The following is a 26,722-nucleotide window of genomic DNA, read 5'->3' as shown; positions in this document are numbered from 1 at the left end:
GGAATTTGAGCCGGTGAATCTTGCCGTAGATCTCTCCTAGTCGTAGGATCTTTCGAGGGATCGGTTTTCCTACTTTCCGTTTCAGCATCTTTTTTCACGGTAAATCCCTGCCCGCACCCACGAGACCCTTTCGCTGTAAATTAGTTTTCCCAGGTCAGAAAATACATTCCAAATTCTCCTTCCTAACCTGACTTTCAAGCACACTACAATTCTTCCAAGTGTCGTCCAAAATAGCAGTTCTTCATTAACAGAGAAATGTGAAGTTGAATTTTTTGTATTTTTTTTTTTATGCCTCAAAAAAATCGGTGTCCACATAAAAATAAATCGTCGCGGGATGAACAATGAAATACAATAATTAACGTTTTCGTGACGCAAATGGTATCTTGGTTGGAAAGGAGAGAATCCGGGTAAAAATTTCGTTCCACTACAAAGAGCGAAGGAGCCTCGTACAGTACATTGTGCTTCGCTGTCAAAACGGTGACTATAATTATCCAGAGAATCATCGAATTCAACTGACCAGGGTCAAATGCAGTTGGGAAAATCAATGAGATGTTCGAGCTCCAAATTGGCGTCAATTGAAACAGAATAAACCGAAATAAAGAGCGCTCGAAAAATGGAAAATCGTGATTTCGCTGAAAGTCCCTTTTTTTATTGCACCGTCAAATTATCGAATTCGTAAAATTTTTTAATATTTCTCCCCTCAAGATGGAGCGAAGCTAAACTCAATATCTGAACTTGGAGTGCAGAGATGGCTGCGTAATACATTCGCATTATTGTGGGCTCGAGGTGGGAGAAAAAAAATGTCATTTCGGAGTGATATTTATGTATGAAAATCCGACATCCTACTTTTTTCCGAATTCGCAATATTCGAGCTTATATTTCTGTCGTATACGGAGCCATAGACAAGCCCAGAAGTCGATTTATATTCCCGCAGTTAGGCTCGTGTGAGCGGAATATCGATGCGTTTATTCTGCAGCATGCGCGCGTGTACAGATTGCAAAAAAACGGAATTTCCCGTGCTGAGGGTCCTGGCGGGAGCAAGGAAGAAGGGAGGAAAATTGATTGATCGTTCCTTCATTAAACCGTTGCAATTGCTCCGGGTAACGAAAGAAAAATGCATGTGCTGTTTGAACAAAGAATTCGGTTACGAATTCGCGGAACGATTTGGCTCGGAACCTGCGAGTTTTCGTATACCCAAACCCCGAAAAACATAACAATACGACAGAAATAAACAAAAATGATCGCGTTACATTGATGGAGACACGCGGCGAGTCTCCATTTGTGGCTTTCGACCGTTTCTTCTGTGCTGTAACGGCATCGAAACTTTGTCACGGTCTCTAAAACTATTACTGTAACGGGAGATGTGGTAACTTTATAAGCTGATACAACAAAATGGTAGAAGCTAAAATAACCACAATAAATCGGAGAACTTGACTAAAATTTAAAAAATAATCCATGTTAGAAATAGATGAAAAGGTTTTAACGAATGCATCTCGAGAGTTGAATAAAAAAATGTTTAATTCAAAAAAGCAACTGAGCCTTTTTGCTATTTTCATGATCAAAGAAACGAATCAAATTTATTATTGCAAGCATTAAAATTGTGTGTAACTCATTTGTTAAGATTTATCAATTTTTAATATATTGCCAAGCAAAATGTGATGACAGCCATTTTCTATTTATATGCGTACGCATTTTTTTATTTTATTTTATTTTATTTTATTTTTTATTATTTTATTATTATTTTATTTTATTTTTTTTTAATTTTTTTTATTATTATTTTATTTTTTTTATTATTATTTTATTTTTTTTATTATTATTATATTATTATTATTATATTATATAATTATTATATTATTTTAAGGAGGGTGGCTACGTTCGTCAAATTGATAAGAAATTGATCAAATTTGGTGATAATGTTCTTCAACATCAAGTCCGAAGACACAATTTTTTTCAAAATTTTCTTCTGCTTAGTTATCGAGTAATTATGGATTAAAGCAGATTTCTTATGCCCGGAATGTATACCTATATATATGGAAACGCTATGCTTATACACTTGAACTTTAGTGATCAATTACTCGATAACTGTACAGAAGAAAAATCGTAAAAAATTTGTATTGTCAAATTTGGCCCTAAAGAATATGTTCACCAAATTTTATTAAATTCTTATCATTTTGAAATTTTTAATGTATTTAACATGGTTTAGCATGGCAACATTGTATCGTCGGTAGCCACCCTCCTTAAACCAGCTGGCTCACGGTGTTGTCAAACCTTCCAACGTTTATGTCCTCATTACCCGTTAACCTCAAACGAGTGTTTTTCTTGTTCCATCCCAAGTGATTTTCACCGGTAACGAGGCTTCCTCGAGACATCATTGAAATCTAAAAACATTATATTTTCTTATTCTCGTTTTTGGCTCTCCAAAGTTGGGAGGATCCTATTTCATTGAATTCAAATGGTCGCACAGGGAGTGGCCTGGCATAAGAGGCTGTGTATAACCCTGAAAAAGTGGGATTTTCGTGAATTGTTTTCTCGACAACTAGACGTTAGATCCTGTATAATAATTCGGGGAATAGATGCACGGTTTCTAGCATAATTCCGAATGTCAACTCTTAAATTTGCAATTTTCGATTTCCATTAGATTTATGTGAACTTGCTCAAGATGAAGTGGAAGAATGAAGAGGAAGAGAGAAGTGAATTGAAAAATTTCAGTGCGCTGTCCATTTTCAATTATTTTTATTTCTCGTACGACACGAATGGTCAGGTTACGTTTTTAGCGCACAGCTCTACGAGTTGACACACACCACGGTGATTTGATAGTTCCAACGTTTGCGGAGGCATGGCCAACGGGCATTCCCAACGTGAACGACACACTCGGGCTTTCAATCTGAGAATCGTCGAAGCCAAGTTTTACTTTACGAGCCCGCCCGGTGGTGAGGTCCCTTTTTTTCGAGAGGGTGGTTTCGAATTGGCCAGACGCCGTGAGGAGACTACGAAGCTCGTAGCTTCGGACCACATCCGTATCCGGTGCGTCTCAAGCCTGACGAGCCGCAGAAAAAGCCCGAGGCAAAGAAGAAAAGTGAAAGAAAGATGAAGAGAGTTTGCAATAAAGATAACGGAAATGACGCCTGCTGAGCTGGCCGAGCAAACCAGACGGCCTTCTCTCCTCTCTCTCTTTATCGTTTACCTTTAAATAGCATTACCGCTCAACTGCAAATGTCCATACGTATATATGACTCTTGTTCGTAAAGTTCATAAGCTTTAACGAGTTACATTGAACCTAAAACTTGCGTCGCTGTTTTAATAAGACGGTTATAAAAATTTTCAATCCGCAGTGAGCCAAGACGCGGAGCGTTTTCTCTACGGCGATAAATAATGAATCAGAGTCAGCGAATGCGCTTAATTCGCAAGCTTCGTAACGCTCGTTGAATCGAAGCAAACACGAATATCTACGTCGAGAAAAAATTCATTGATACCGACGATAATGGCTGAACCGATGAACGGAAACGTGGATTTGGCCACCTTCCAAGTTGCGCCGTTTTAGCCGCAGACAGTGCTTGGTTGGGTGACCGCCTGTCCGTTTACCCAGCAGTCGCGTATCGATCCTGCCACGAAAGCTAGTTTTTCCGAGTTTCTGGTCGCGCTCGAAGAACATGGGAGCTAACGAAGTGGCGGAAAAACAGGGTCAGAGCGGTGGCTCGACCTTATGAAAACCCGAAAGGAGTTCACGAGAAGCACTTATCGACTGATTCCATAGCACAGAAATGACGCATTTGCCTTTATTCTTTCGTGGCACGGAAGCACGTAAAAGAATGTTTCAATGAACTTGCACTTGCAAACTGCACTGGTGAAACACGTTCTTGATGTTTCTACTTTTCAGCTATTCATTCGCTTACTTTTTTTAAATCTGTGAAAGAGTTTGTGTCAGGAATTATTTAATAGAAATGTGGTGATGATGGAATCTCCACAAGCTTCCGTAAAAATTCGACGATTTTCGAAGTCTCAATTCATTTCACTTTTACTTAACCGTTATTTAAAATCAGTTATTTGTAGAATATTCGGGTTCGTGAAAGGAATACCTTAAGCATCCTCTTCAGCTGCATTGCTAAATATTTGTTTGAATCTCAATGACCAAATGAACTGATTAAAAATCCTTCAAATGAATAAATAGAGGATACTTTGTTGCGTAAACACAATTATTTTGTTTTAAAAACAATGTTTGTTTTGAGCAAACAGAATATTTTCATTGAAACGAAGAAAATGTGGTTCGATCAACAAATTTCTTATTCACTCACTAAAATCATGAAAAAGAGTCTCGTTCCAGGCACCATGAATTTTTGAATTTCCTCCACCGTTTCGTCGTCCTAAAAAAAGCTAGCAAAACTTGGGAATATCAAGAGAGCACTGGGTGGAGGGGATCGCTAGCGAGCGACGGAACGTAAACTCGATGAATTTTTCACTCTCTGCGCAAGTATAAAACCCAATTGTGAAGAGACTTTAGTCCTTTTAGTAAAAAATGATTTTTTCCCTCCATTAAAAAGGCTTGAGCGGCTGAACAATTTAGTAAACTTATATTAGTTGAATCAGAGTCGTTCGACGGAGTTGAAAAAATTTTTGTTTCCAAATGTCGTGTTGGGTTGTTTGGCGGGATTATTGATCGAGCGGAAAGGTGGCATGATGGTTAAATACGTAAATCGGTTAATAGGACAAGCCACCATCATCGTTAGATATACTAACGTTTCTCGTGCAAAGCGAATGTACATAATGCATATAGGTGAGAAGGTACGGGAGGTTTGGTCGATGAGAGTCAATGTCAGCTCGCGTATAAAGTGCAACTTCGTTATATATCTCCATGCCGAATTGCCATTAGCCTAAACGGGGCTAGAGCCTCGTCGTTTCACAAGGATCAATATTGGCATTTGCAGAAGGCGTTTGCATCGAGCGTTTGTGTTCAACATTGATACTGTCCAATTGGACTGCATTTCAGACTCGTTTTCCTTCATATATGCGTGCGAGAAATGATCGAATCTAGATTTGCATATGGAACAACACGTTGGCGCTTGTACACGAATTTGTACTTTGACACTCGTTCTCGGGTGGCACACTGTCACTTTCAATCGGCGTGCCTCATTGGGGTTTCTTCAAGGGCGAGGCTTCCAGATTTCTCGACCGAAAATGAGCTGCGAACTTGCGGTGGCTTTCATTCTTTGCTAAATTTTTTCCGAGCTCTCGATTTTTTTTTAAAGAACGTGGAGATAGAAAAATTGGTTTTTCCTTCGATGTTTGGCGTCGTCTCGCTTCTTCCGGGGCTCGGTGTGGCCTAGGAAAAAGTTGAGAAAGGGCTCCTCCGCGTATCCGAAGTCAGATGCGAATTGACGAGCCAACGATTTTCTTTTGGCCTTTGAGAAAATTGCCACGTACGTACGAAGCACGATCGAAAGGAGTTTGCTGGAAAAAAAAAGTTTCGGAAAATAAAGATCGCGACGTTTCGCCTCGATTTCGTGGCTTTTTGTCGAAGAAAACAAAGAACGTGTGACTGGATGTCTCCAGTGGCGCAGAGTCGCTGGACCGGCCGAGCAATAATTTAGTCCGAAGCCTTAAAACGTTGAGGCATAAAAGATTTCTCTTTAAGTGGCAAGTTGACGCGAAAGGAACGACCACATGAGAAATGTCGGCGCCCACTAGCCGCAGGAAAGCGCGCGTAACAATTCCCCTCGTGAAAGCTCAAAAGGGAGGAAGGAAGGGAGCGAGCTCGAGTACATTCGTGGCTGGTTAGGCCCTGGAGGCTTTGGCTTTTCCTTCGGGGCTTTGTTCTCAAAGAACTGCCACGCGCTGTTATAACAAACTTCTCGGTACGTGTACACTGTTGCTTCCGGAAAGTGTGTATGCGACGTCCTCGTGCACCGTATAAGGAGGGGGCGCGCGTTCAATACAAAAGCTGGCATGAAAATTCGTGGATTTTCAGTATCGCCTGAAAAGTTGAAGCTCACCAGAGCCTCCAGGCTCTGGTGAGCTAATTGGCTCGGTGACGAGTTAAAAATTCATTATAAAATCCGAGCGGCTCGTGTCGCACACGACGACCTGAGCTACGACAAGGCTATTGTCTTCCTCACCTATGCTCACAATATATTATATTTAAAACGTAGTACGTGTTACGTATACGACGAGAGAGTTCGTGTTTTGAGCTCTCGTAAAGTAACAATTGCCCGAATATACAATACACGTAGCTCATTAAAAATCCTAAACTCTCGAGAAAAGAAGACTGGCGTACGTGCTCCAAAAAAGGGGATAAAAAAGGGAGAACGGAGGAACTAAAAGAAACTGAGTGACGTCGATATGGCACAGTTCTCGTGCACTTTTACAGCCACTCGCGTTTATTGCGCGCCTATAAAGTATTTGCACACTTTTCCCTTCTCCTTTTTTTCACCTTTCTCATCTTTATTATTATGGTTTTCCATGCCCCAGGGATAAGTGTGCCCCTCTCGTGGGCGCGTCCTCGGAAAAGCGGAAATATCAAGATTTAAAGCTTCTTCTTTCCCTCATCTCCATGCAAACTACTCTCTCAGAGTGTCTCTCAGAATTTGCATTTTACGACACACCGAGACGAGACGTCACTGTTCGCTCTTCTTCTCTCTCTCTCTCTCTCTCTCTCTCTCTCTCTCTCTCCCTCTCTTGCTCTATCTCTTATCTCTGTCCTCGCCATCTCTGTGGACGTGTGTGCATTGCGAAAATGCATTTTCACAAACTCATCATTATAGCGATTTCTACGTGCTCTGTTTTTGGCACGAATCTTTCCTTGTCAAGCATCGACTCTTCTACTGCTGCAGGACTCGCCCTACTCCGAGGATGTTGAAAATCGCCATTTTGAGGATAAATTTATCGACAAGGGGGCGGTTGGGGCAATGAAAACCGGCGACGATCTCGAGTGTTTGAAAATTTGCACTTTGCACAGTAAACATTTACAAATTTTTGCAGCATCCTGCACTCAAAATATTTCCGGCTTTTCAAACCTTGCAGTGTAAATTGTCGTATTGAATTTCGTTTTGTGCTCGAAGAAGAAAAAATTGAACTTGCAATGTCAAAATTTCCAAATTTTCAGACCTTGCACTGCAAAACTTTTAATTTTTAAAATTTTTCACATAATATGAAAGATTCGAAATTTCCAGAGCTTGCATTGTGAAAATTCCCGCTTTCTGTTGCGCTGATTTTTTCCTTTCGATACTTTTCATGTACGAATAATTCATCAGCTTAATGAATTATTGCGATCAAATTATAACAAGCTTGTTAAACCCTCTTCAGAAAAAAATGCAGCACGATCAAATGTCGAACTTTGAGATTAATATTCCGTGCTTGTTCGTTCGTGCTGCGTTTGATCCGTGCAACGAGCGTGACTCGTTCGCCATCTCTCTCAAGCGTAACGAAAATATGTGTTCAGTGACGCTGGGAGTTGACGGTCGTTCAATAAGATAGTGGGCACGATGCCATTCGAAGAGCAAAAGAAAAAAGTATTCTCGTAACTATTAATTAAATTCGAGAATGATTTCGAAAAAAAAAATACGAACTTAATAGAGTTTTATCAAGCATTTAAATAATCGGTGAAAAAAAAGAAAGAAAAGCAGGCATAAAGGCATGACTCGAGGAATTTCGAAACTGAAAGGTTCGAGAACAGATCGAAACATTGAAAAACACATGAAAATGTTGATTTTATGCTAACTGATCGTGCTCGCCTTTACGAGGCTGCAAAAAAATTCTTAATTAGAAAAAAAACTTGGAAAATTCATTTGATAAAAAGAGTTCAAATTATCGAGCACTCCCACACTGAAGTTTGCAAAGTTCTAGTCCAACGAAATGATCTAAAAAACACTCTCCCATGGTTCCAGTAATTCTCCGAATTCGTTCCCTCCCGAATTTGCAATTCGTGGTTTCTCAAGCTGCATCGACACTCGGTGAAATAATAAATGAATTGCAAATGTATTTTCCTCCATTTCGTTGGACTCGGACGTTGCAAACTTGAGCGTCGTTTGTGCCAATCGTAAGTAAATCCTGTTCGATTAGTTCGATGCCATCTCGTCTTCAATTATGTGAACTGTGCCCGAGTAATTTAACTGAAATTATGACAAGCTTGTAAATTGAATCGCTGATCAAATTATCGATTGCTAATTAATGATTCCGTTCAAGCCGAGAAAAAGTTTCGTCCTTCGGGGCTTTCATCTCGTGATTTTCGCCCGCGTATTTCAATAATTCAAGCTTCTCACGTCGAATGTCAAGATGCTTCAGAGCGATAGAATGAAAACTTTGTTTTTCGTGCCTCTGAACGAAGGAGCGAGTGCACTCGTTCCTTCGTTTCTCCTGTGCGCTTTCTCGTCTCTATAGATTTGTTCACTTTCTCAACAACGGAGGTCGCGGTGCCGCGGAGACGACAAACTAACGAGACAATAGTCTCGGGGAAGCTCGTTGTAAATCTGTAAAATCGAATTGATGGATTAAGTTTCGAGTTGAAACTGCGTGGAAGAGATCCGTTTTATTGGAGGAATTGAAAGAAAATCTCGAAAGTCAGAGAGCACACGAAGCTCTTTCCTATCTTTGTTTCGAGTCTCGTACAAGCGTGCAACTATTTCTGACCAATTCAGCAGCGCGCAAACTAAAAGTCGAAGACCCCGGAAGCGAAGGACCCGAATTCTTTTGTCCAACGTCACCGTTCCTTCCTCCAAATTCCTTTTGTTACGTTATCTTTCTTCCCCTTCCTCGTTTGCCACTCCCCCTCCCACCCCTGCAAGTTTCATTTGCTGCGAAGAAACTCGACGATGAAAAGGAATGAAATATCTAACGTGACGCTTACCCGTAAAGTTGATCCCATTAAGATCGCACGTGGATAAACGAGGCAAGATACCAGCACCTTACACAGTTTCTCGTTATTAGCCACACGAACCTATTTCATATATCTAGCCTCGTGCACAGGGAGCATCAGTTATCGCTACTCCCTGGGACATTTTTATTCCTCAACTCGACTGTTCCTGCTGTTTCTTTGGGACAAGCGAATTCCCCGGTCGCCGGAACGAGAACAGCCAGTGAGGAGATGAGGAGTAATAAAAAAATGAGTGTTCCAAAGCCAGGAACTCCATGTGAGTGGATTCAATTTTTTAATTTGTACTTATTTTAGGAGTACGAAGCGACGACTGTATTTAGAAAAAAATGTTAACGATCGAAGATAAAAATGCTTCATATGCGAAAGGTTATTGTCGATGGACGATTGTATTTCGGCGTGAAGAATCGAATCCTGTCAAAATTGAGTTCGTAGTTGTGCTGACGAAATGAAGAGTGCTTTTAAAGCTCGTAAGGATGAAATTTCGTTTGAAGCGGTAAAAGGGCTCAAAACTCACCACGAGTCGATGGGTGATTCATGAGGATGGCCAATGGACACTCGTCGTCGTCGAGAATGTATTCTTGATGAGCGTTCGAGCTGACATTTTCACCGTTCACCTGTGCGGGACACAAAAAAGGTTATTTTCGTCAAGGAAACCTCGCATGAAAACTTTCACCGGAATTTCTCTCGGACTAGAGGAAAAAAATCTCGCTGCTAAATGCGCAAATACAGTGTGAAAGAAAAGCAGAAATAGTTTCGCAGTCGAACGTGGTTGACATCGTTTAACATCCAAAAGCATGCATTTTTCTGTTGGCAAGAATTTGAAAAGTTTTTTGAAAAATTCACTCGTTGTTATCCCACACACGATTTAATATTTACTGCTATTCGTCGATGCAACAGACACCCTTTTATGCAGCCTGATTTTCATGTGAATGATAAACTGCATTATCGACCGTTGTTTACGTTTGGAGCTTAGGAAAAATACGTTTGAAAGTCTTCTTATACTTTGGTCGGTAAAAGTAAACAGACGAGCGAACAAGTTTCTATTCCAGTTGTCAAATCGGCGACGCTTTATCGGTTATTATTTATTGTGTTAGATGGGCAAGCTCTGAGCACGACTGTCGAATGAATCCCTGCGTAGAAGTAAATTGAGAATAAAATTTTTCAGGAGCATCAGTGCCTGTGACGATCAGAGAGAAAAATGATTTTTTTTTTAATTAAATTTTTAATTTTTGAAAAAATTAATTTTTTACGATCATTTAAAAATAACGACTCCTGCGAATTGCGGTATCGACTAATGCGATTCGGCAAAAACATTGAGCATGGAACGAAACACTATGGATAACGGGACAGAGAACGAACAATGTCAATAAAAACGAATTTATTCCTCGAGTGTTCTCACTAAAAATAACTCCGCAGAGGGTTCGAAAAACTGTAATTTGCGATGGAAATTGAGCTCGTAGCATAAAGAAATTTTCAGTTACGTTTAATGGGTCTTCCGACCATTGAATGAGTAAGAACTCGACTCCGTTAACGAGCTTAGAAAAGAATCTTTGACACGCAACCACGAAATGCCATGAAATATCTCATTTTCAATATTTTCTCTCACTCGCTTTCACACGATTCGTGAACGACGGAAAAATGGACGAAGATATTGAGTTTGGAGCTGCACCGCAACGATGGCAATACATTTGCGATGGAGGATGGAAAAAAATGCTTTTTCTGTGGATCTGACAGCCCCGAACGATATTAACGGTGCTCTCGGCGTGTTTTACTGTAATTATCGTCACGTTATACGTTTATGCGATTAACATTGAGAGAAAAAGGAGATCGAATGTACCACCGAATGTGCTCACCTGCACGAGACAATACTGCTGTGGATCCACCTTGTCGAGGCCGTACTTTGCCAACATTTCTCTGACTACCTGGGCCGCCGAATCCCTGACGCTCAACAATAGAGTCTTGTAAGGCACGTCCTTGCAGAGCGCCTCGCCATAAATTTTTAAAGTTCCACCGGTATCGGGACCTCCGTCCTTACTTCGAAATTGTTGCAGCTTCCTCTCAAGCTTTTGCTGCCTTCGACGCCGCATTACCGCCTCGGGATTCGATATACTCCGAGTGAAACTCGTTTCCGGAAGTTCTGCAAACAATAATCGTGTTGGCTTTCCATGTATACGATTTATCCGTAAAACAACAGTGTAATTTTCAGTTTCGCGAGGAGAACAAGTTCGTCCATTTACGCTTGAACAATGATAATGGAAATAATGTTTTAGTCGCATTCGAGCGAGGCAAAAACTGTGACGTCTTGAGAAATAAATGTTCGTACAGATTCTATTCTCTCGTGTTTTCAGGCAGACACTCGGAGAAATAATTTTATTGGTTTAACAAACTTTTTGTCCGATCAATAGATCATGGTCAACGAAATGAAATTTGTTTACTCAACAAAAATTTGAGTGAATCCGTAGCTCGAATTGCAACATCAAATAATTGTTGTTATCAACAATTATTGTGGTTGAGACAACAAAAATTTTGTTGCATCGGAAACGGATGACTTTTTTAAGGATTCCAAATTATAATGATGCGTCAAAACTGATGAAAAAAAAATTATATTTCTCAATACGTCGACAGGAAAATTAATTAATTTATTTCTTTCTTTTTTACGTTTCCCAAAGAAACTACGAGCTTACGCTCGTCCAGATCCACGAACCTCAACCGGGTCAATCTAAAAATGTTTCCTGTTCCATTGGCAGTTTGCGAATCTCCAATTAAAGAAATGAATATCGATCGGCATGCATGAATATACAACAGTAGCAAGAGAAGGGAGCTTGGCAACGGTGAAACGTCTAATCGATGATGTCTTCGTGTTTTCTCCTCCTGACACGTGCATACATCAAACATTTTTCAAACGGTTGTGTCAACTCTCGGCTCGTATTTTTTAAAAATGTGCAATTAAAATCGGCCGTTTCATGACTTAATTTTTGATTTTTTATATTGTCAATTGGAATTTTTGGTGCATTCAAATGAAACGAGTTTTTTTGCGACGTCGCAGAAAGGAGGAACACATTGCTTTCGTCCTCAAATTTTCCAAATCGTTTTTTTTTCTTTTTATTTCGAAAGAATAGTTATTAGCATGAATTTACGAACCTGTATAAAGTTTTTCAGCGACACCATTTTGGTCGAGGGTCAACGTAGTGTCTTCGGTTTCTCCAGCGCTTTTCAAACGACTCAATTTTTCTTGTTTCTTCATTTGTTTCTTCTCGCGTTTGCTCAACTTTCTACGAAAGCTCGTGCCTTCGGCAAAACCGACGCCCTGAGCATTCGTCTTGTCGTCGATTCGACGCAACAAAAAACGCCCTTCCCGATCGTCGATGTGCCAATTCAACTGGACGAGAAGTGGTTTTTCCTCGAGACCGAGTTTCCTCTCTTCTATGGAAACAACCGAAAACACACAATTAAATACTTGGAAAAAATTCAACGACGCTTTCCTTTCCGCCGGACGAAAGCAAAACTTCAATACAATTCTATTTTTTTGTTTTCTTCAATAGAAAATTTTCAACAATGTTACCTCCGTTCTCGTGAATCTCGTAAAGAGCGTACTCGGGAACCGAAAGCATTCGCATATCCGGCCGAAATTTTTCTATCAGCGTCTCAATCACAGCTTGACTCGTCGCATCCGATGCAACTCTGATGCATTTCGTCGCGACTTTTTGCCCGCTGTCTTGAAAGTAAAATCTCATGACGCCGTGAAATTCCAGATCCTGTAAAACGCAAGCGTATCGTCAATAAACCGTTCGTTATTCCTCTGTCTAGTCATAAATCGATCGCGACGCTTTCATTCCTCCCAAATTTATTTTCCCTCCATTATTCATCATAAAATGAAACGATCGAACGAAAAATATGACGTTTTTATGAATGTTCGAAGGGTCAACGCACGCTCGTTTGAAATATGGGTTGGGAAAGTGATTTTTTAGTGGATACCAAACGAAAAAATAGCCGCGGATTGTTTTACAATTTTAAAAAAAAAGTCGACAATGAACAAAAAAGACTCGTGAATCGGAGAAACTTGAGGGGGGTCCTGCTTTAGAAAGTCAAAAAATCTATGGTTTTCGCGAATATTTTTACGACAGACGCGGAAGTAACTCGGCACAGCGAACTTTTCGGTAGAGTTTCAAGTATATTTCAAGAGTACGAAAACATTTTTTTCGTGGCAAATTTCTCCTTCGAACAACGTCGTTAGATATGCTTCTGTGAATTTTTTGTCCGATGCATATTTTCAACTATACTGCTCTTGAGATTTGGAGCCGAAAAATTGTGTTCTCGTCAGTATAAGTCAAAGTATTTCAGTGTCTCAAAATGCTGACTTTGCAGTTTCGTTGCAGAAAAGCCAGACGCGCGGTGATCGGACGATATCCCGCAGTTGAGAAAAAAGAGTGCAAAGTATCCGTCGAAATCATGTGAAAATGTCAATAAAAATCTTGAGTCCGACTCGACGAAAGTACTTTTTCAAAATCGTTGATCAAACGCAAACCGTCATCGATCAATTTTCCCAAACACATTGAGGAAACCCGGACTTTTATTCTTTTCATCTTTTCCAAACGAAGTATTGAAGGAAATACGTAACACGCTTGAAAAAGTTACCTCGTTTGGCTCCGAGAGTTCGAAAAGGTCCAGACGATTGGCGTTCCATTGTTGTATGACTCCGCGAAGAGCCTCACGCTCGGCTTTTTTGTTCGCGGTTTCCGTAGCCATTCTGCAATAAATAAAATAAAAGAGCTCCATTAATTTGTCCCGGCAAATACGCTTGCGATGAAACCTCGAGGGTTTTTCGTCGGCATCGAATCCAGCAATAATTATACCAACAACAACAACAACAACAACAATAATAATAATAATAACGAAGCAGGGACGTTTCGTCTCATCCGGATACCTATTGATGCATTTAATTAGCTCTAGTTGGAAGTTGGCGGTATCTCAATTGTTCGTTCGGGGGTGCTCGAAGTGATTGGAGTGTATGATAATTTGGTAAGATCGTTGACCTCTCGAGTGATCCTGCGCCGAAAAAAATCCGTGTCGTTTGAGTCCCCAAACAAGAAGGAAATCGATAGAAATTGAATGAACGATTCGGCCAATCGAATGCTCTCGATTGCCGTTCCTTTCGAGGAGTTCCGTGGCGAAAATCGTGTCGCTTCTTTCAAAGGAGAAAAGAAGGAAAAACGGTGGGCAAAATTTTGAAGAAAAAGTCACGTTTGTCAGATGTCACAGACACGATAGTCGATCGGTCAAAAAGCCACGCATAAAAGTGCGTTTGCATGTCAATGGGTCGATTCTCCTTGCGACGTGTGCACGGATCGAGGAAAAAAAGAACGACGTCCCAAACGCGCATTCCTCGCTCTCGTGCAGAGTCTTCGTCATCGTCTCTCATTGTACTCGGGCGTCCTCGAGCATCGCGTTAGTCTACCGTCGAGGGATCCACCCGAGTCCGACTTCGATGCCCATTAGCACACAATGCTCGACTCGCCACACCCGGTAAAATATGAAATATAAAAAACGTGTGCACGCACACACGATGCGATAAAAATGAAGTGTCCCTGGGCGGTGAACGATTATTTGAACGGTAAAAAACAACTTTTCTGCGGCGAAGCGTTTTTTGAGTAGCGAATCCACGGATTGAGTGCAATTATTTTACTGCGGGAATTCGAAGCGGTAAAAATGTTACGTTTCGCTAAAGTGACGAGAAAAGTGCCCGGTTGACGGAACCTCGAAAACGAATCATACTGCCGAACGAAATAGAAATCTCTAGCACCGGATTTTTCGAACTTCGCGAACTCTGGAGCGAAGCTTCGACGATAAATCAACGGGAATGAGTTGAGCTTCGGGAGACATTAGTTTTTTACCGATTTATGGAATCTCCGAGTGGCCATTATCCATTTATTGCGCACTCAGCTTTCTCCGGTGTACGAAGAGCCCACTTTGAGCGTCAAATTAAGCATAATTCATGCTGGCAAATTGCCTCTACGAAAATCACGCTTCGTGCACAACTGTCCTCGTACTCCGTAATTCGATTTTCTATAAAAACAAAGAAACACGATTTGTTTCAGGGTTGAGTACGAGCGCCGCGTTCGGATGCGGCTGAACAGTGCACTCCCACAAAAGGGGGGGTCAGAAAATGTCTCCGTCAATTGCCGGAAGAGGGAAAAGGGTTACAAATTTAAGGTGGCCGACCGAATTCCATAATCGGAAGAATTTATTCCCGCGTTGGCTGAATCGTTGGCCCACGAAAAGTGATTAATCACGATCTCGTGCACAACGACGAGCTTCGAATATTCTATTTAAAAGACGTGTACATTCGCGCTAAGTACGAAGCATCTCTCGCGCGTATTCGGAGGGCTCGGTTAAACAACGATTGAGGCACAGAGGACTGCGCATAAAGCGGCCACAAAAAAATCGGAAACTCCAGCACGTACGGAATGCCGATTACATCCTGCCTGGATGTAACGACACGTATATTTACACGCTAAACACGCCGACTAAGAGAGGAATGCTAATGAGCATCGGCGTGGTTTATTAATTTTCTCTGCGCATGTGTACGCGCTCGTTGCAACGTCCGCATTTTTCGATAACGATGGGTCAAAGGGAAATCCCCGCGGTAGTTTAACAAGTTGAAACAACGGTGTGCAGCTTTCCCATGCATGCAACGATATCGAGTACAGAGGAGAGCAAGACGATGGGGAAATGTTGAAATATTCAAGAGCAGATTCACAAAACAAAGTGAATTTGTCTTAAATTATTAAGTAGGTATCCTGATTTAGAAGCTCAAAAAATTCGATTCTTTTAGATAATTTTTTTAGGACAGACGGAAATAACACAGCACAGCGAATTTTTCGCTATGGTTTCATGAATATTCAAAAGTGCAAAAACGCTTTTTTTATGGGAAAAATACCAATTTCCACGTGGTTTGCACGTGAAATTTCAAGACCCCTTATCGACTGCTCGGTTGAAATATTAACAGTAGAAAAGTACAGAAATTAACGTTCGCTTATGGCCACAACCCTTCAACCATCTTCAACTCAAAATTTCACACATATTTTTAAGTTATTTTAAATTATTTGAATAGTCGTACGTTAAAAAAGCGGGGTCAGTGCTGGCCATCTGAATTAGAAATATTGAGTTGAAGACCAAAAATGGTTGTAGAATCTTGAAATTTTTCAATGGAAGTGACAGCTCTACTTTTTAGGATTATGAATTTGGCAACGTTCAACGTTGCCAAACGTTGCCTTTTCCCTATCGAATCATGTGAAAGACTCGGAATGAAATATTTTCTGCAATTAGCTCAACTTTAACATTATTTACGATCATAAAAAGAAGATAAAGCTTTTCTCTAATATTGTGCAATGTACGAATGATGGAGCAGGTGATTCCTTTAAAAAATATGGAAAGACTGTCAACCCGATTGTCAACGTGCACATATCCTCAATACCAATGAAGAATTAAAGTCACGACGCTGAAGTTTCCAACGTTGGAGTCCAACTAAATGAATGAAAATAAAATGATTTATCCATCAGTTTTTTATCATAAATCGAATCATAATTATGTAGATTGAAAAAATACAAAGTACAAATTCGACTGGAAATAAATTGGAGAATTACTGGAATTATTGGACAGTTTTTTAGATCATTTCGTTGGACTCCAACGTTGGAAACTTCAGCGTCATTTAAAGTCAGGGCAGATTTAATTTGTTTCCACATATTCTCCGACGCAACATTTGAATCGCCAAAGAGAAATCCACAATGAATAATAATAGCGAGACCGGAAGCGTTCGGAACAATGTTGAATAACTTTCGAGGAATTCCCTCAAGCGAAATGAATTTCGTATAAAAATATAACGAAGAACATTTTATCGATAAATTTGAGAAAGCAGTTTTGTTCTTCTGGATTTTCCGTTGATCAACAAACAACGACGATCACAACGGAGAAGCAGCCAAGCCCCAAAGTATTTGAGCTCTCAGATTATCTCCCTGGACTATTATAATGCTTTAACTATCACCGCGGAATTTCATGTAATGTTCACGCTCGAACGTTCAACTTTCTCTGAGCGTTCGCTCCTCGAGAACCCTTCCGATTTATATTGTCTGTGTGTGTGTGTGTACAGATTTTATTTAAATATACACGAATGCATTTACGCTAAAGGCGAATATGTATTTCACGTGCAATTTATTTGTTGCGTTCGAAAGGTTCCATTACGTTTGAATTTCGATAGGATTAAAACGTAAAACTTTCTCGAATACGGTGAAATAATATTTCTAAAAGGTGGGGCGGGGGGCAGGTCGATCGAGAAAATGTGACGGGACGAGTGCGAAGAAAAATGGAAAAATCAACAAAAATATATCGATATTCATTAGAATTATTATGAATCGCGGAGACAGCTTCGGCAACTGGGAAATATCAGCGAAAATAGTTGACAAGGACATTCTAGTGTACCTGCGAGCATTTCCGCTTCGATTTTAAATAAAGTGGTGAACCGAAAATCTGTTTTATGAGAGGGAATCTCACCCTGGGAGGGCACTCGCTCCCTTCGTCTTACCTTTATCGCAGGGTGGCCCAAAGTGTGGGATACGGTTATCTGACTCTGAAAATCTCAGCGACTCCGGAGTCTAGACGTGCCAGACGTGATCGCGTAGCCGAAAGGAGAGGAGGAACGAGGACGGAGAGAGGTTTTCGAGCGGTGGCAAAAGCAGCGGAAAATCGCCGGGGGTAAAAGCCCGTGAAGGAATTTTTGTTTTATTCTTTGAACCTGGAGGAATTTAAAAACAACGGAGTATCGAAGAGACTCTGGAGGAGGGAATGTGAGTTTCACGTGAAAAACAGCAGAGCAAGACGAGCGCGCGAAAGGCTCGTGCGGGGGCGCGGGGAGGGGTTTAAATCCCTGAACTCGGTACGGTTTATACTCAAATATTGATCTTCGTTTTCAGCTATTTTCCTTCGAGCTTCCTTCTAAATAATTAAAGCTCAAGTTGCGGATAAAGAACTCATTTGGTGGAGAAAATTCTGCAGCATTAAGGCTCGGACCCGTTGAAATCCTGGTGCTGATAAAATCTGCAGGAAAGCTTTTATTAGAATTGCGCGAGCTTGAAAAACCGTTGCGTATATCGAAGAATTCGTTAGGGGAATCGTAATCATTGAATAAAAAAATAATAAAACAATCTTTATATTTTTTCTCGAATATACTCGATGCCGACGAATTCGGGCTCGGAAGGGATCTTTCGAAGTTGGGCCAAAGCTCTGCTATACGCAGGGACGAGAACGGCGAGACAAACCTCGGCGCTGGATCGACGTCAGTTTTCTTGGATTTCGCGAGTATTTTGAGATGTTGACGAACATACGAGATCGCGTGAAAATTGAAAACTAGGAAAGGAGAAATTCGAGTATTTCTTTCCCAGAATCATCGCGAATATTCATCTGGAAAAGATTTATCGAAAAAGCATTCCCGCATTGAACAAAAAAACCTAGTAATTTAGAATTCATTGAAAGATCAAAAACCATTGGACGTCGAGTCCATTTCCCATCGATAAAGAACAATCCCACTTCATACAAGAGTCAGGAAGCTCAATTCTCAGCTGAACAGCCATTTTCATCACCCGTTTGTAAAAGCCCGATCGTCCGTTCGAATCGTCAAACTTTAATTCATCGCACGAACGATTTTCGAACCTCGAAATGTTCCGAAACGAATGTTCGCTAGTGAAAAAAGTGCCTGGTATTGTGTTTAAAGCGAAAGCCAGAAAAGTGCACGATTGCACTTTGAAATCAAAAGTGTTTTATCGCTGGCATGCTTCGGGCGTGTTCCACACTCGAGGCCATAAGCAAACAATATAGATTTATCTGTTACAAATCCGTATTATACGTTCGTGGCAACGGGTACAGAAAACACTTAACGCTGATAATAAAACTCTTAAGGGGTCTGCCCTGATTGGAATTTCCAAAAAATCGATTTTTTTTATCCCATTTTTCGAAAGTATACATATAATTAAAAGTATTCAACAAAAATGTTTAAACCTGCCTTGTTTAAACGTATTTTTCTCAAAATTACCTTTTCGAACGACTCGTTGATGAAATCTCCGAAACTATTCAACCGGCGATCCTTCCCAATATGTTACCACATCTTCTTTATGAATATAACTATAGCGCATATCATACGAATTTTTCAATTTTGCGTGGAACTATTTTTTTGTTGCAAAAAATGATGAAAAAAACGTGTTTTTTTCGTATTTTTCATTAATTTATCGTAGATATTGAATTTAAAACCAATTTTTTTTTTTTCCTCCGATCATCCGTTCCAGAGATTTTATCAAAAGCCATCTCTTTTTTGGAGCTGTCTTCTCCCCCATTCTTCTGTGCGAATACTGAGCAAAAAAACTATAAAAAAAAAAAAAGTTTGTGTATCTTAAGAGTGTATTTTTTAGGCCTGACTTTTTATTTAATGCCTTTTTATAACGTTTTCTTTTGCCCGTCTAATAGGGGCAGACCCCTTAACTTTCAATAGTGTTGGCGCGATCGTTGGAGAAACAGAAAAAACTGGTGAGTCAAATCTCGGGATAATCACGGAGATCAGCCAAGAAATTCGATTTATTTAAATCCATGAGGCGGACCTCGAGATCCGAGGTTTCTTACAACGATAAAAGCCCGCGAGCAGCGCAGCGAGGGAAGGTGTTGATGTTGATGAAAAGGAGACGCTGCTGCGGCGGCAGGGATAAGGAGGAAATAATTTCGAGAGAGACGAATAGCCGGAGGGGTTTATCTCGTCTCGATAGGAAATTGCGCCGCTAAAATAGAGCAAGCCACCTTTCTGCTAGTGTCTCAGAGCTCAGCTCGCCTCGATTATCGCTCGTAAGCTGCGCGCCGAAAGTCCGCGTGGCTCGAGCGAATCACAAAAAGGACGACGCACGATGCGATTGCTCTGATCGAATGCGATGAGAGCGATTCGAGGAATCGAACATTTGAAGGGACAGAAAATGGAATTGAACGCGACGGCGAGAGGGAGAGAGAGGGAACGCGCGCAAAGAGAGAACGAGATTTCTGACTCGCTACTATGATTCACCACTTGAGCGTTTAATTCGAGAAGAGCGAGAGGGAGAGACCGCGGAGCGTGAGTCTCGTTCATTGAGCGAAGCAAACGGCAGGCAGGGTGGTGCGTTGCTTCGTTTAGCAATGCGTGAACGAGTACGCGGGCACGTGACATCACTGCGGACCTCTCGAACTCGTGCTGCGAGAGAACAGAGGAAGAATTAAATCCTCGGAGCGCACAAAGTACGGGACGATACTCGACGTGTAACTAAATGTTGACGAGCGGCAATTCATCGTGAAAGAAAAGTCCTCGTGCAGGCGCGACATTAGAGGTACCGGAGTATTAATAACGAACTGGCACTCGAACAAAAAGTATTTGAAAGCCGAGCAAGTGGTCCAATTAAAAAAGAACAATCGGAGCTGCAGAAGAGAGCTAACTGCTCCGAAAAAGCTTCTGTTTCGCTTCTTCGAGGAGGGTGGATCGCGACGATACAATGTTGGCATGCTAAAGCATTTTAAAAATATAAAGAACTTCAAAATTATGAGAATTTCATAAAGTTTGGCAAATTTATTCTTTCAAAATATATAAGAGAATGTAATTTTTTTACATTTTTCTACCACATAGCTCTCGAGTAATTGAACACTAAAGTTCACCCGTACAAGCATAGAGTTTACACGTATACAGTCGTACATCTCGCGTGCGTAAGAAGTTCGATTCAACGCTCAATTATTCGATAACCATGTGGTAAAAAAATTTACGACGCTGAAGTTTGCAACGTTGGAGTCCAACGTTGCAAGGAAAAAAAACATTTGTAATTGACCAATTTCTTTATTTCGCCAAGTATCGGTGCAGCTTGAAAAACTAAAAATTGCAAATTCGACAGGGAACGAAATTGGAGAATTACGAGAATTATTGGAGAGTTTTTTTGTCATTTCGTTGGACTCCAACGTTGCAAACTTCAGAGTCATAAAAATTTGAAAAAAATGGTATTTGTATACTTGATGCCAAAGAATGTTAGCACAAAATTTTATCGAATTCTGATTATTTCGATTTCGTGATCCAGCCTCCTTAAATTCCCGCGAAGTACGGAAACGGCGAGAAAGCCGAGCAGGAAATTTGTGAACTGTCCCACGTCCATGGATAAAATGTGGATTTCTGTGGAGAAACTTATGCAAAAATGGATTTGAAGAGTATTTTTTTATCCCTAAAAAAGACTCCTGCTCGCTCGTCGGGGAAAATGTGCTCGACGGAGGCTCCGCATGAATATTTATGCTCGTGAGTGATTTGAATATAATAAATTTGACGTCGTGTACAACGAGCTTTGAGATCGGGACCGATAAATCCCGGAAAATTTCAAGTACGCGCATATCTCGCGAGGAATTTGAGAGTGCATGGAATTTTGAAGGAGCCGGAGTTCGTGGGATTATCGTAAACCCAGCACAGATTTTTATTTCCTCCCCCCACCCCCCCCCTTTTTTTTAAGGTTTGCGGGCACTTTGAGGGAATGCGAACAGAGTCGACGATAAATATTTTTTTTCTCGTGAGAAATAAAAACGTTTGGGACAAGGATCTCAAGTGCGTTTCGAGGGCTGGTTTTCTCCACGAGAGGGTGAGAGGATCGTTCCCTCGACTAAGTACCACTCTGAACGCTATCAACGATTTTTCTCTGCGTTTTGTTACCTCCATTTTCATCGTGAATAGCAATTATTCTCATAGATTTATCTGGACCTTTTCTCAGGGTCGAACAACAATTCAAATTTCGTAATCCTCGACACAAGCTCAATCCAATGTACCGAATATTGATCTTATATTCATTCGCTAACGATATTTCGTTGAGATTTAAAAAAACTTTGTCCTATAATGTTTAGTCGTTCCAACAAATCATCTTTTTTCATAATAAATGAGCTTCGTTCTCGAACATTCGAAATTCGGTTGTTTAAATAAAAATTATTTGGTGGATACGCGCACCGAAATAATGTTGAAATATTTCAATGAAATTTCAATGAATTTTTTTAAACTTAAATGAATCGCTCGATCAACTAAGCGAATTATTCCGATTCGACGATCTTCTCGTCGTAATGAGCGCTACTCGTTCGAGCCACCGAGTTGAGTGATTGAATAAAACAAATGTTCATCGAGTGAACGAATTTCATTTTATCCACCAAGATTTCTGGCTCCGAAAAAGATTTTATTCAATCAACAAATTTCCTGTTTCGCAGTAAATAATAACAGTTTTTCATCGCGCGATCCATCGTCGCTCCATTGATCATCGGTGGCGTATAAACACGCGGAGAAAACATCTTGGCGTGCTTGTCTTTAAGCGCGCAGTTAATCTTCGCTCGTCGACCATTAGAGGCTCGTCTCACCTGAATTATATCCGATATCACGGAGATTTCGAGTTTGATTGAGATTTCCCCACAGACTGAAAAGAGGATGAGGCGAGGAGCAAGACAGAGCGAGACGGAGGAGGACGAGAAAAAGAGAGAAAAAGTCAGGAGAGCGTGCCAAACGAGGCAGATCGCGTCGGATGCACCGCTGCACCTTGCTGTTGATTCGCTGCGATGCACCGAGAGAGGACACGTCCCACAGGAGGGCAATCTGCGTCGCATTTCCAACTCGAATAATAATCATGCCAAGATGACAATGAGCTTCGTATTATAATCCTCATTCCGAGAGAGGCTTTTGTTCGCGTAACGCACAAAAACTTTAGCGGACTCCCAACGTTCTTTAAACCGGGAGGACAAAAATGCTTTTACTATTCAATACGCCACTTTTCTCTGTTTAATTTAAAACGAAAAAGTTCTAATTGTCTTTTCCATTAAAAAAAGAGGAAACTTTGGCTGGCAGTATAAGCAAAACTTCATTTTTCGTTTTTGAAATGCCCTCGCCGGTGAGCATGAGTCAAGTCCAGCAGTGTTTGGTCGGTGAAAAAACAGCTGAAGTTTGCAGCGTCCGAGTCCAACGAAACGAACACGAAAAGAGGGATTGCGAATCGCCAATTTTTTATTATACACAAATTGCAAATTCCCCGGCGAAGGAATTCGGAGATTTACTGGAATTGTTGGAGAGTTTTTTCAGACCGTTTCGTTGCCGTTTCGTTGGACTCCAACGTTCCAAACTTGAGAGCGTCACAAAAAACAATAGTACATTCGTTTTTACAAGGATCATTAGATCGCGACTAAAATGAAGTGACTCCTCCGAGCACTCCTGCAGCCCCAACATTCGTAACAGCATGCGCCTCTCCGTGAGCGCTCGCGGCACACCGGAAGTTGGGTCTGACCCTACGAAGAGCTAGCATTACCGCTGGTTCCACAAAATCATAATAACGATAATAAAAATAAGGACGCAACGGGTCATGTGCACGTGTCTCTCGGGCTCTCGTTGGCCCCGAAACGCGGAAGGATAAGTCTGGCTTTCACACGCCTCGACTTCCGTTTTACATCTCTTTCCGTCCCTCTTCCTTTCTGCCTGTCTGTACGACCCTAAGTACGTGCACCGGAAGCTATTTACTGGATTTCGCGCGGGCGGTCTTGTTTCTCATACTCCCAGACAATATAAAATATGAAGCGGCGTTTAAACGCTTCGAGAGATTCGATCCATAAAACATGTTCGTGCACTGGATTTGGCATAATACAATAATCATCGCTGCGACGACGAAGAAACTCAAGATAATCCGGTTCGATCGAACTGTCCAGGGGAATCGCAACAGCTTACGCTAATTGTGAGAAAACTCGATAGAACAAATTTCAGTGGAACGAAAATCGGGAATTATGTAGACGGGGAGAATAATAAAAATAGTGAGAATTACCATGCCGCCGTGGTATATTAAGGTTCTGCATCGCCCATTTAGGAGGTTTTTACTTAAAAACATTGTAACTTCCAAGCCAATATCGAATGAAAACTTGGAAATTGCGTATTTTGCTATGACAAAGGTTCAAACTGTGCTATTTTTTGAACGACGTTGAAGTTTGCAACGTTGGAGTTCAACGAAATGAACGAGAAAAAGATTTATAATTAATTATTTTTTTACTTCACGAATTATTGACGTGGCTTAAAAAATAACGAATTGGAAATTCGGCAGGGAAGAAAATGGGAGATTTACTGAAATTATTGGAGAGCTTTTTTACATCATTTCGTTGGACTCCAACGTTGCAAACTTCAGCGTCGTTTTTTGAGCAGTTGCTAGTGAAATTTGAAGAGCTCGAAAACAAGCATCGACGATGCGCCAAAGTGTTTTGGCATCGCGCATGAATTTTCATCGAGTTTTCGCTTCACAAATAATGACCATGCAAGTTCACAAGAATTATTAATATTTTACCGTAATTTTATGTGCGAGTAACAACTGAAAAAGGTAGCCGAAGTGTTGATTTTGCGGCGTGAAATATAAAATAATATTTCGAATTTGAAAATGCAGGAGCACCTGAGCCCGTTGAAAAATTCAGAAAAACCGGTTTGCTTCGAGAGCGTTAAACGCTTCGAAATGTAGCGAGGTGTGCGCGCAGACTGAAATATATTTTCGTCACTTTCGTGCGGGAAAATACAAAATGCTTTATTTTAGCGAGGATTGCAACAAAAATACGAGGCTGCGGGGTGACAAATAATACTCACTCTTCGGGCACGGTCATTTTGGAGTAAGAAAAATCCCGAGTGCGAAGAGACCGATGGACTTGTGTATTAAAACTCCTTCGTATCTTTATACTTTTCTCTCACACGTTCACTCACTCACAGACGAGCTCTTGCTCGCGCGTAAACTGTCGGGATTTGCGACGTTGGAAGGTCTCGAGCCCGGAAATACCAGGACGACGCTGTGGTATCCCACAAAAACTGGTCGAACGTATCCACACTCTTGACGAGACACGCCGGAGCACGAACGTGTAATAACTTCGAAGCATCTACACACGCGTGTCCGCATTTATGCGAGAAAAAACGCTGCTCTCACGTACGGACGGACTCGAGTCTCTCTTGTGAGAGGTCAGAGGATTCTCGCAGGTTTTTCCACTCCAAGAGTCCCCGGGAAAAGTTTCGATTCCGCCCCCATTGGGGCTCGTTATATTTTCCTCGAGGTGTTGCGTCCGCGGGGACGAATTAACGCGACGGGATGACGTACGCGTACGAATGAACGTGCGGATAATATAAAGCCGCTATCCGCGTTCCACATTCTCGGAGGGGCGTGAGTCACGAAGTATCGCGTATTTGTTCATTCCGTATTTATGATCCTGGGCGCATGTACTGCGCGGAGTTGCGCGTAGGGAAGCCGGCACAAAACAGCGGACTAGCCGATCGCTTATTTCGAACGGCAAGTCGAAGCGTGAAGTTTGAATGAGAGGAAAGAAAGAGCAGGCGGCAATTCGCGGACTTTCTAACGACGAAAAACGAATCGGTGGAGAGCCGAAGTGGGATCCAGGGGCGTAAAATCAATCATCAAAGACAATTCGAAAGTGAATTCGATCGCTGCGACCTCCGAGAAAACCTGAGTCCAACCGTCGAATAATTGAGTGGCGACAAATTCACGAGAAGAAACGAGAAAATATTTATTCACGAGGCACCATACGATGAAACAAGAAAATTGTATTTCTGGGTTATAAAAAAAAAAAAAAGAAGAAGAAGAGGAAAAAAAAATCGATTGTATTTTCACGAAAATTCGGGGGGGAACTCGAGAAGCGAAAACCGCGCACATTCGGCCACGCCGAGTCACTGAGGAACGCAGCGCGCGCGAACCTCTCGGGGCCAGCAGCCCCTTCAGGACCCCTCGTGAAAAAAAATGGTGGGGGAGTTTCGTTTACGTTATACGTCGTACTAGCCGGCTCAATAGCCACCGTGTCCCCCCCGCTAGACCCGCGCACACACGCACCCACCGCGGACACACATAACCGCGATAACCACTTGACGTGTGTGCACGCACGCTCTCAAGTATTCTTGCGCGAGTATATTCTGACGTTGGACTACTCGCCCGGCCTCCTCCTTTGCCTAACGTAGTGTGTTACCGGCTTGTAGAGTCGTCCAGTCCCCACCGATTGCCCGCTGGTATGCGTGCCACTCGAATTCATCCATGAAAGCAATCCCACTCCACCTTTTTCTGCCCCCTTCCCCGCTGCTGCTTCCCTTTCCCCTCGACTATTTTCTAAGCGCGCACTCCGTACGGAGTGTCCCAAAAATCGGACCCAACGATTTTAGGCAGCGCCGGGTGAGAGCGGGATTCTCCATTAAGGAAGATGCGAGTCTAATGGAAATCGTAAATTCAAACTTTAAGGAAGTTGAGGCATTTCAATGAAAATGATGTCATCGCATTTAAACCGATTGCATCTTATGAAGGAAGTGTATAATTAAAAATCAGTTCGATTTTCAGACAGTTTAGGAGCGTCGTTGCTGAGAAAAATCAATAAAAATTTCGGCCAAATAACGCACGTAATCTTGTGGAAGTCAAGACACATTCGGTAATATCTCCGTTAAAAATGATGCTAAAAATGTGAAATTTTTTGGGCAACACGAGCAAGGCTTGCTAAATAATTTCAATTTTTTTCAGATTCATTAGGAGATTTGCTGAGATTATATTAATAATAATCTGTTTCCCGTGTAGTTTTTCGAAGCTAGGATCGTCACCGTTCGTATTTTCGACTGAGCTTTCACCAGTTTATCGTCTTTTTTTCCCCAACTTTTCTTTAAAGTGTATGCAACATTGGCAAACTGTAAACTGGCCTAACTTTTGAAAGGTACAGGTCATAACTTTTGGGTCAAAAAAAATAACTGTACAGCCTCGACTTCCTTAAAAGTCGACATTTGGAAATATGCTGGAAATATACAGC

At 41.4% G+C, this 26,722-nt stretch overlaps 1 protein-coding gene across 7 annotated transcripts in view; it reads right to left on the bottom strand.

The window, feature by feature from the left end:
* The window catches only part of cno (adherens junction formation factor afadin), a 142,750-nt gene that overhangs the window by 65,228 nt on the left and 50,800 nt on the right, over window positions 1-26,722 (bottom strand). For 2 of the 7 annotated variants that reach the window (XM_043419793.1, XM_043419794.1), the window contains exons 1-6: window positions 24,528-25,470; window positions 13,499-13,610; window positions 12,426-12,618; window positions 12,005-12,286; window positions 10,717-11,000; window positions 9,378-9,477 (exon numbers count right to left, since the gene is read on the bottom strand). In XM_043419793.1, coding sequence (XP_043275728.1) covers window positions 9,378-9,477; window positions 10,717-11,000; window positions 12,005-12,286; window positions 12,426-12,618; window positions 13,499-13,610; window positions 24,528-24,544 — 988 coding nt within the window. In that variant the 5' untranslated portion in view covers window positions 24,545-25,470. Of the gene's footprint in view, window positions 1-9,377; window positions 9,478-10,716; window positions 11,001-12,004; window positions 12,287-12,425; window positions 12,619-13,498; window positions 13,611-24,527; window positions 25,495-26,722 lie in introns of those variants that run through there. The other 5 variants (XR_006261103.1, XM_043419786.1, XM_043419788.1 and 2 more) reach the window with 5 other exon arrangements.

This window comes from Venturia canescens, chromosome 5, assembly GCF_019457755.1.
Source record: "Venturia canescens isolate UGA chromosome 5, ASM1945775v1, whole genome shotgun sequence".
Taxonomy (NCBI): Eukaryota; Metazoa; Arthropoda; class Insecta; order Hymenoptera; family Ichneumonidae; genus Venturia; species Venturia canescens.
This window is presented reverse-complemented; position numbering and strand designations above follow the sequence as displayed.